This window comes from Scyliorhinus canicula, chromosome 12 (genome assembly GCF_902713615.1).
Source record: "Scyliorhinus canicula chromosome 12, sScyCan1.1, whole genome shotgun sequence".
NCBI classification, from domain to species: domain Eukaryota; kingdom Metazoa; phylum Chordata; class Chondrichthyes; order Carcharhiniformes; family Scyliorhinidae; genus Scyliorhinus; species Scyliorhinus canicula.
In genome coordinates, this window is record NC_052157.1 from 97,527,153 (window position 1) to 97,538,275 (window position 11,123).

Genomic DNA, 11,123 nt, shown 5'->3' on the forward strand with positions numbered 1-11,123 from the left:
CCCCATCTCACCCCAACCCACCCAGCTCCCCCATCTCACCCCCAACCCACCCATCTCACCCCACCCCACCCATCTCACCCCCAACCCACCCAGCTCCCCATCTCACCCCAACCCACCCAGCTCCCCCCATCTCACCCCCAACCCACCCAGCTCCCCCATCTCACCCCAACCCACCCATCTCACCCCCAACCCACCCAGCTCCCCCATCTCACCCCAACCCACCCAGCTCTCCCCCCATCTCGCCCCCAAACCACCCAACTCTCCCCAGCTCACCCCAACCCACTCGGCTCCCCCATCTCACCCCCAACCCACCCAGCTCCCCCATCTCACCCCCAACCCACCCAGCTCCCCCATCTCACCCCAACCCACCGAGCTCTCCCCCATCTCACCCCCATCCCACCCATCTCACCCCCAACCCACCCAGCTCCCCCATCTCACCCCCAACCCACCCAGCTCCTCCCAGCCCACCCAACTCTCCCCAACCCACCCAACTCTCCCCAGCTCACCCCAACCCACCCAGCTCCCCATCTCACCCCCAACCCACCCAGCTCCCCATCTCACCCCAACCCACCCAGCTCTCCCCCATCTCACCCCCAACCCACCCAGCTCCCCCATCTCACCCCCAACCCACCCATCTCACCCCCAATCCACCCAGCTCCCCCCATCTCACCCCAACCCACCCAACTCTCCCCAACCCACCCAGCTCCCCCATCTCACCCCCAACCCACCCAGCTCCCCATTTCACCCCCAACCCACCCATCTCACCCCCAACCCACCCAACTCTCCCCATCTCACCGCAACCCACCCAACTCTCCCCAGCTCACCCCCAATCCACCCGACTCTCCCCATCTCACCCCCAACCCACCCAGCTCCCCCATCTCACCCCCAACCCACCCAACTCTCCCCCATCTCACCCCCAACCCACCCAGCTCCTCCATTTCACCCCCAACCCACCCAGCTCCCCCATCTTACCCCAACCCACCCAGCTCCCCCATCTCACCCCAACCCACCCATCTCACCCCCAACCCACCCAGCTCCCCCATCTCACCCCAACCCACCCAGCTCTCCCCCCATCTCACCCCCAACCCACCCAACTCTCCCCAGCTCACCCCAACCCACTCGGCTCCCCCATCTCACCCCCAACCCACCCAACTCACCCCAATCCCCCCAGCTCTTCCCCATCTCACCCCGAATCCATCCATCTCACCCCCAACCCACCCAGCTCTCATCTCACCCCCAACCCACCCATCTCACCCCAACCCACCCAGCTCTCCCCATCTCACCCCCTACCCACCCAGCTCTTCCCCATCTCACCAACCCACCCAGCTGTTCCCCATCTCACCCCCAACCCACCCAGCTCTTCCCCATTTCACGCCCAACCCACCCAGCTCCCCCATTTCACCCCCAACCCACCCAGCTCCCCCATTTCACCCCCAACCCACCCAGCTCTCCCCATCTCACCCCCAACCCACCCAGCTCTCCCCCATTTCACCCCCAACCCATCCAGCTCTCCCCCATTGCACCCCCAACCCACCCAGCTCTCCCCCATTTCACCCCAACCCACCCAGCTCTCCCCCATTTCACCCCCAACCCACCCAGCTCTCCCCCATCTCACCCCCAACCCACCCAGCTCCCCATTTCACCCCCAACCCACCCATCTCACCCCCAACCCACCCAACTCTCCCCATCTCACCGCAACCCACCCAACTCTCCCCAGCTCACCCCCAATCCACCCGACTCTCCCCATCTCACCCCCAACCCACCCAGCTCCCCCATCTCACCCCCAACCCACCCAACTCTCCCCCATCTCACCCCCAACCCACCCAGCTTCTCCATTTCACCCCCAACCCACCCAGCTCCCCCATCTTACCCCAACCCACCCAGCTCCCCATCTCACCCCAACCCACCCATCTCACCCCCAACCCACCCAGCTCCCCCATCTCACCCCAACCCACCCAGCTCTCCCCCCATCTCACCCCCAACCCACCCAACTCTCCCCAGCTCACCCCAACCCACTCGGCTCCCCCATCTCACCCCCAACCCACCCAACTCACCCCAATCCCCCCAGCTCTTCCCCATCTCACCCCGAATCCATCCATCTCACCCCCAACCCACCCAGCTCTCATCTCACCCCCAACCCACCCATCTCACCCCAACCCACCCAGCTCTCCCCATCTCACCCCCAACCCACCCAGCTCTTCCCCATCTCACCAACCCACCCAGCTGTTCCCCATCTCACCCCCAACCCACCCAGCTCTTCCCCATTTCACGCCCAACCCACCCAGCTCCCCCATTTCACCCCCAACCCACCCAGCTCCCCCATTTCACCCCCAACCCACCCAGCTCTCCCCATCTCACCCCCAACCCACCCAGCTCTCCCCCATTTCACCCCCAACCCATCCAGCTCTCCCCCATTGCACCCCCAACCCACCCAGCTCTCCCCCATTTCACCCCAACCCACCCAGCTCTCCCCCATTTCACCCCCAACCCACCCAGCTCTCCCCCATTTCACCCCAACCCACCCAGCTCTCCCCCATTTCACCCCCAACCCACCCAGCTCTCCCTCATCTCACCATACTGCCCACCTCCAGAATAGGTTGAGGTCTCCCTGGTCCTGCCCCAGTTGTTACCTTGGTATTGTTGACACACTGCAGGCAACGATCCCGAGCACTGATACTCTCACAGTTGCTGTGTTGGTTACACTGACACTCCACTGAGCAGTTCTGGCCCACGTAACCAAAGTGACACTGGCAGTTGTTGGGCTGCACGCACGTTCCATTAACGCAGCCCTGCTCACAAACTGGCTTACAGAGACCAACCACACTGCCCAGGTGGTAAGGAAGGTCAAAAGGGAGGTAACAGGAAAGGAGGGGGCGAGTGGGAGGGAACAGAAAGGGCAGGGAATGGGAGACATGGGGGGGTGAGACATAGCAAAAAGAAGTGAGAGGGGGAAGGAAGAGGGAGGGGGAGAATGGAGTAGACAGGGTTGGAGGTGATAAAGTGGGATAGAGAGAGATGGGAAGGAGAGGAAAAAGTGACGGAGCCAGGGAGGGGAGAGGGCAGAGGGAGGGAGAGGGGTGACATGGGGCCAGGGGAAGAGGAGGTGTGGCAATAGAAGACATTAAGAGAAAGCATGGATGGGTGGGTGAGGGAAACAAGGAATGGAAAAGAGGAGAGTGTGGGAGAGAGAAACTATGTTAAACAAAGAGATCAAAAGAAACCACATTCTAAACAGGTGAATCAAGAAACTTCAACTTGCTGCATGAGCCAGATGCAGTTCAAACCTTGTCCGTTCCTCCACACTTTCTCCCTCGGGATAACGGACTCTGATCCATATTGTGCAGATGAGGTGAGTGCAGTTCAAATAGAATTTACAGTGCAGAAGGAGGCCATTCGGCCCATCGAGTCTGCACCGACTCCTGGAAAGAGCACCCTACCCAAGGTTAACACACCTCCACCCTATCCCCATAACCCAGTAACCCCACCCAACATTAAGGGCAATTGTGGACACTAAGGGCAATTTATCATGGCCAATCCACCTAACCTGCACATCTTTGGACTGTGGGACGAAACCGGGGCACCCGGAGGAAACCCACGCACACACGGGGAGGATGTGCAGACTCCGCACAGACAGTGACCCAAGCCGGAATCGAACCTGGGACCCTGGAGCTGTGAATCGATGGTGCTATCCACAATGCTACCGTGCTGCCCAAATGCTGATGTAGTTTATATGGATTTCAGCAAAGCCTTGACAAGGCCCCATGTGGGAGACTTATAAAGAAAGCAAATGCACAGGGTGTCAGGTGGATGTACCTTTAAGAGATGGGTGTTTATCAAATCGCTGCAGTGATGTCAGTGTATGGGTGGAGCTGGGCTGTCTGTCGTTTTACTTTCATTTTGAGCTGAAAAGCTGCTTTGTGCTTGGTTTTTGGTTTTGTTTTGAGTTGGAGAGCTGCATTCATCAAGAAACTGTATCTCTCTCTCTCTCTCTCTAAAGAATGTCCCCAGATCATTTGATGATTTCAAAGTAACACCTCTTTCTGTAGAGAATTTAAACCTGCTGTCTTTTTTTTAACAAATGGTTTAACATATGGATGTTGCTGGGAAAGGTATCAAGGGTTACCTATAGAGTATTGTATCTGTGGGGTTGTGTGTGTTGGTAGTTGATAAGATGTTTACTGTGTGTTTGTAAAATATTAACTGGGTTCATAGAATAAACATTATTTTGTTTGAAAATACTGAAGGTCTTTGTTGCATCACACCTGTAAAGCGGGCCCTTGTATGGGCCCATAACCAAAATCTATTAAAAGTTGTAGGTCAGGTGAACTCCATTATATACATAGAACATAGAACACTACAGCGCAGTACGGGCCCTTCGGCCCTCGATGTTGCGCCAACCTGTGAAACCATCTGAAGCCTATCTGACCTACACTATTCCATTTTCATCCATATGTCTATCCAGTGACCACTTAAATGCCCTTAAAGTTGGCGAGTCTACTACTGTTGCAGGCAGGGCGTTCCACACCCCTACTACTCTCTGAGTAAAGAAACTGCCTCTGACACCTGTCCTATATCTATCACCCCTCAATTTAAAGCTATGTCCCCTCGTGTTGGTCATCACCATCCGAGGAAAAAGACTCTCACTGTCCACCCTATCTTACCCTCTGACTATCTTATATGTCTCTATTAAGTCACCTCTCAGCCTTCTCCTCTCTAACGAAAACAACCTCAATTCCCTGAGCCTTTCCTCGTAAGACCTTCCCTCCATACCAGGCAACATCCTAGTAAATCTTCTCTGAACCCTTTCCAAAGCTTCCACATCCTTCCTATAATGTGGTGACCAGAACTGCACGCAGTACTCCAGGTGCGGCCGCACCAGAGTTATGTACAGCTGCAGCATGACCTTGTGGTTCCGAAACTCAATCCCCCTGCTTATAAAGGCTAGCACACCATATGCCTTCTTAACAGCCCTATTAACCTGGGTGGCAACTTTCAGGGATTTATGTACCTGGATGCCGAGATCTCTCTGTTCATCTACACTACCAAGAATCTTGCCATTAGCCCAGTACTCTGCATTCCTGTTACTCCTTCCAAAGTGAACCACCTCTCACTTTTCCGCATTAAACTCCATCTGCTACCTCTCAGCCCAGCTCTGCAGCTTATCTATGTCCCTCTGTATCCTATAACATCCTTCAGCACTATCCACAACTCCACCGACCTTCGTGTCATCTGCAAATTTACTAACCCATCCTTCTACACCCTCTTCCAGGTCATGTATAAAAATGACAAACAGCAGTGGCCCCAAAACAGATCCTTGCGGTACACCACTAGTAACTGAACTCCAGGATGAACATTTGTCATCAACCACCACCCTCTGTCTTCTTTCAGCTAGCCAATTACTGGCTAAAATTACCGCTAAATCACCTTCAATTCCATACTTCCTTATTTTCTGCAATAGCCTACCGTGGGGAACCTTATCAAACGCCTTACTGAAATCCATATACGCCACATCAACAGCTTTACCCTGATCCACCTGTTTGGTCACCTTCTCAAAAAACTCAATAAGGTTTGTGAGGCATGACCTACCCTTCACAATACCGTGTTGAGTATCGCTAATCAACTTGTTCTTTTCAAGATGATTATAAACCCTATCTCCCGTTCTCCCCGTGTGTGTGGGTTTCCTAACCTTCCTAACTTGGAGTTTTCTAAACCCTGGCCCATAACAAGGGATAGCGAGTAAGTGGATAAGATAAGATTCATAATGGGCTTAGTTGTAGGAGACAGGGTGATGACAGGCGGCAGTTTTAGTGACTGGAAGCCAGTGTCCAGTGGCGAACCCTCAGGGATCTGTGCTGGGTCCTCTATTGTTCATCAATTATACAAACAACAGAGATGGTCATAATCATAGAATTTACAGAGCAGAAGGAGACCATTCGGCCCATCGAGTCTGCACCAGCTCTTGGAAAGAGCACCCTACCCAAGCCCGCACCTCCACCCTAATCACATAAACCCAGTAACTCCACACAACACTAAGGGCAATTTTGGACACGAAAGGCAATTTAGCATGGCTAATCCACCTAACCTGCACATTTTAGGACTGTGGGAGGAAACCGGAGCACCTGGAGGAAACCCACACACACGGGGAAAACGTGCAGACTCCGCACATACAGTGCCCACCCAGGAATTGAATCTGGGACCCTGGAGCGGTGAAGCAATTGTGCTAACCACTATGCTACCGTGCTGCCCAAATGATGACTATGACTATGGAGGGGGTAGGATCAGTAGTTTGCAAATGACACAAAGATTGACTGGGTGGTTCACAGTGAAGTTGAGTGTCTTGGCTGACAGGAAGCTATCGATGGGATGGTAAACCTCTATCACTGTCTCTCACTCCTACGATGATCACTCAGTAGCGCAGTGGTTAGCATGGTTGCTTCACAGCTCCAGGATACCATGTTCGATTCCGGCTTGGGTCACTGTCCCTGTGTCTGTGTGTCCCTCACTCCTGCCTCAATCACTCCTCCCTCTCTCACTGTCCCTCACTCCTGCCTCAATCACTCCTCCCTCACTCCTGCCTCTCTCACTGTCCCTCGCTCCTCCCTCATTCCTGCCTCTCTCATTCCTCCCTCACTCCTGCCTCTATCACTCCACCCTCACTCCTGCCTCTATCATTCCTCCCTCACTCCTGCCTCTCTCACTGTCCTTTACTCCAGCTTATCTCTGTCCCTCACTCCTGCCTCTCTCACTGTGCCTCACCCCTGCCTCTCACTGTCCCTCACTCCTGCCTCAATCACTGTCCCTCACTCCTGCCTCACACTGTCGCTCACTCCTGCCTCTCACTGTCCCTCACTCCTGCCTCTCTCACTGTCCCTCACTCCTGCCTCTCTCACTGTCCCTCACTCCTGCCTCAATCACTCCTGCCTCACACTGTCCCTCGCTCCTCCCTCATTCCTGCCACTCTCATTCCTCCCTTACTCCTGCCTCTATCACTCCACCCTCACTCCTACCACTATCATTCCTCCCTCACTCCTGCCTCTCTCACTGTCCTTTACTCCAGCTTATCTCTGTCCCTTACTCCTGCCCCTCACTCTGGCCTCTCACTGTCCCTCAATCCTGCCTCTCACAGTCCCTCACTACTTCCTCTCACTGTACCTCACTCCTGCCTCTCACTGTCCCTCACTCTGGCCACTCACTGTCCCTCACTCCTGCCTCTCTCACTGTCCCTCACTCCTGCCTCTCACAGTCACTCACTACTGCCTCTCACTGTCCCTCACTCCTGCCTCTCTCACTGTCCCTCACTCCTGCCTCTCACTGTCCCTCACTCCTGCCTCTCTCACTGTCCCTCACTCTTGCCTCAATCACTCCTCCCTCACTCCTGCCTCTCTCACTGTCCCTCGCTCCTCCCTCATTCCTGCCACTCTCATTCCTCCCTCACTCCTGCCGCTATCACTCCACCCTCACTCCTGCCTCTATCATTCCTCCCTTACTCCTGCCTCTCACTGTCCCTCATTCCTGCGTCTCTCACTGTCCCTCACTCCTGCCTCTATCACTCCACCCTCACTCCTGCCTCTATCATTCCTCCCTCACTCCTGCCTCTCTCACTGTCCTTTACTCCAGCTTATCTCTGTCCCTCACTCCTGCCTCTCTCACTGTCCCTCACTCCTGCCTCTCACTGTCCCTCACTCCTGCCTCTCACTGTCCCTCACTCCTGCCTCTCACTGTCCCTCACTCCTGCCTCTCTCACTATCCCTCGATCCTGCCTCAATCACTCCTCCCTCACTCCTGCCTCTCTCTCTGTCCCTCGCTCCTCCCTCATTCCTGCCACTCTCATTCCTCCCTCACTCCTGCCTCTATCACTCCACCCTCACTCCTGCCTCTATCAGTCCTCCCCCACTCCTGCCTCTCTCACTGTCCTTTACTCCAGCTTATCTCTGTCCCTTACTCCTGCCCCTCTCACTGTCCCTCACTCCTGCCTCTCACTGTCCCTCACTCCTGCCTCTCACTGTCCCTCACTCCTGCCTCACACTGTCCCTCACTCTGGCCTCTCACTGTCCCTCACTACTGCCTCTCACTGTCCCTCACTCCTGCCTCTCTCACTGTCCCTCACTCCTGCCTCAATCACTGTCCCTCACTCCTGCCTCTCACTGTCCCTCACTCCTGCCTCTCACTGTCCCTCACTCCTGCCTCAATCACTCCTCCCTCACTCCTGCCTCCCTCACTGTCCCTCGCTCCTCCCTCATTCCTGCCACTCTCATTCCTCCCTCACTCCTGCCTCTATCACTCCACCCTCACTCCTGCCTCTCTCACTGTCCTTTACTCCAGCTTATCTCTGTCCCTTACACCTGCCTCTCTCACTGTCCCTCACTCCTGCCTCACACTGTCCCTCACTCTGGCCTCTCACTGTCCCTCACTCCTGCCTCTCACAGTCCCTCACTACTGCCTCTCACTGTCCCTCACTCCTGCCTCTCACTGTCCCTCACTCCTGCCTCTCTCACTGTCCCTCACTCCTGCCTCTGTCACTGTCCCTCACTCCTGCCTCTGTCACTGTCCCTCACTCCTGCCTCTCTCACTGTCCCTCACTCCTGCCTCTGTCACTGTCCCTCACTCCTGCCTCTGTCACTGTCCCTCACTCCTGCCTCTCACTGTCCCTCACTCCTGCCTCTCTCACTGTCCCTCACTCCTGCCTCAATCACTCCTCCCTCACTCCTGCCTCTCTCATTCCTCCCTCACTCCTGCCTCTCTCTGTCCTTTACTCCAGCTTATCTCCGTCCCTTACTCCTGCCTCTCTCACTGTCCCTCACTCCTGCCTCTCACTGTCCCTCACTCCTGCCTCTCACAGTCCCTCACAACTGCCTCTCACTGTCCCTCACTCCTGCCTCTCTCACTGTCCCTCACTCCTGCCTCTCACTGTCCCTCATTCCTGCCTCAATCACTCCGCCCTCACTCCTGCCTCCCTCACTGTCCCTCGCTCCTCCCTCATTCCTGCCACTCTCATTCCTCCCTCACTCCTGCCTCTATCACTCCACCCTCACTCCTGCCTCTCACTGTCCTTTACTCCAGCTTATCTCTGTCCCTTACACCTGCCTCTCTCACTGTCCCTCACTCTGCCCTCTCACTGTCCCTCACTCCTGCCTCTCACAGTACCTCACTACTGCCTCTCACTGTCCCTCACTCCTGCCTCTCACTGTCCCTCACTCCTGCCTCTCTCACTGTCCCTCACACCTGCCTCTCTCACTGCCCCTCACTCCTGCCTCTATCATGTCTCTCACTCCTGCCTTTCTCACTCCTCCCTCACCCTTGCCTCTCTCACTCATCCCCTACTCCTGACCTCTATCGCTGTCCCTCCTTTACGCGTCCCTCACTCCTGCCTCCCTCACTCTTGCCTGTCACTGTCCCTCACGCCTGCGTCTCACTCCTCCCTCACTCCTGCCTCAATCACTGTCCCTCACTCCTGCCTCTCTCACTGTCCCTCACTCCTGCCTCTGTCACTGTCCCTCACTCCTGCCTCTGTCACTGTCCCTCACTCCTGCCTCTCTCACACCTCTCTCACTGTCCCTCACTCCTGCCTCTATCACTGTCCCTCACTCCTGCCAAACTCACTCCTCTCTCACTCCTGCTTCTATCATTCCTCCCTCACTCCTGCCTCTCTCACTGTCTGTTACTCCAGCTTATCTCTGTCCCTCACTCCTGCCTCTCTCACAGTCCCTTACTCCAGCTTATCTCTGTCCCTCACTCCTGCCTCTCACGGTCCCTCACTGTCCCTCACTCCTGCCTCACACTGTCCCTCACTCCTGCCTCTCACTGTCCCTCACTCCTGCCTCTCACTGTCCCTCACTCCTGCCTCTCACTCCTGCCTCTCTCATGTCCCTCACTCCTGCCTCTCTGACTCATCCCTCACCCCTGCCTCTCTCACTCATCCCCCACTCCTGCCTCTATCACTGTCCCTCCCTTACTTGTCCCTCACTCCTGCCTCCATCACTCCTGCCTCTCTCACTGTCCCTCACTCCTCCCTCTGTCACTGTCCCTCACTCCTGCCTCCCTCACATCTGCCTCTCTCACTGTCCCTCACTCCTGCCTCTCTCACTGTCCCTCACTCCTGCCTCTGTCACTGTCCCACATTCCTGCCTCTGTCACTGTCCCTCACTCCTGCCTCTCACTGTCCCTCACTCCTGCCTCTGTCACTGTCCCACATCCTGCCTCTGTCACTGTCCCTCACTCCTGCCTCCCTCACTCCTGCATGTATCACTGTCCCTCATTCCTGCCACTCTCACTCCTGCCTCTATTACTCCACCCTCACTCCTGCCTCTCTCACTGTCCCTCACTCCTGCCTCTCACTGTCCCTCACTCCTGCCTCTCTCACTGTCCCTCACTCCTGTCTCTCTCAATGTCCCTCACTCCTGCCTCTGTCACTGTCCCACATTCCTGCCTCTGTCACTGTCCCTCACTCCTGCCCCCCTCACTCCTGCCTCTATCACTGTCCCTCATAGAACATAGAACGATACAGCGTAGTACAGGCCCTTCGGCCCTCGATGTTGCACCGACATGGAAAAAAAAACTAAAGGCCATCTAACCTACACTATGCCCTTATCATCCATATGCTTATCCAATAAATTTTTTAATGCCCTCAATGTTGGCGAGTTCACTACTGTTGCAGGTAGGGCATTCCACGGCCTCAACACTCTTTGCGTAAAAAACCCACCTCTGACCTCTGTCCTATATCTATTACCCCTCAATTTAAGGCTATGTCCCCTCGTGCTAGCCACCTCCATCCGCGGGAGAAGGCTCTCGCTGTCCACCCTATCTAACCCTCTGATCATTTTGTATGCCTCTATTAAGTCACCTCTTAACCTTCTTCTCTCTAACGAAAACAACCTCAAGTCCATCAGTCTTTCCTCATAAGATTTTCCCTCCATACCAGGCAACATCCTGGTAAATCTCCTCTGCACCCGTTCCAAAGCTTCCACGTCCTTCCTATAATGAGGCGACCAGAACTGTACGCAATACTCCAAATGCGGCCGTACTAGAGTTTTGTACAACTGCAACATGACCTCATGGCTCCGGAACTCAATCCCTCTACCAATAAAGGCCAACACACCATGGGCCTTATTCACAACCCTATCCCC

The 11,123-nt window shown here is 55.4% G+C and overlaps 1 protein-coding gene across 1 annotated transcript in view; it reads right to left on the minus strand.

Annotated features, from left to right (window-relative positions):
* The window catches only part of megf8 (multiple EGF-like-domains 8), a 165,183-nt gene that overhangs the window by 22,081 nt on the left and 131,979 nt on the right, over positions 1-11,123 (minus strand). The window contains exon 15 of the mRNA XM_038813080.1: positions 2,631-3,192. Within this exon, the coding sequence (XP_038669008.1) occupies positions 2,631-3,192 (562 nt within the window). The remainder of the gene's footprint in view (positions 1-2,630; positions 3,193-11,123) is intronic.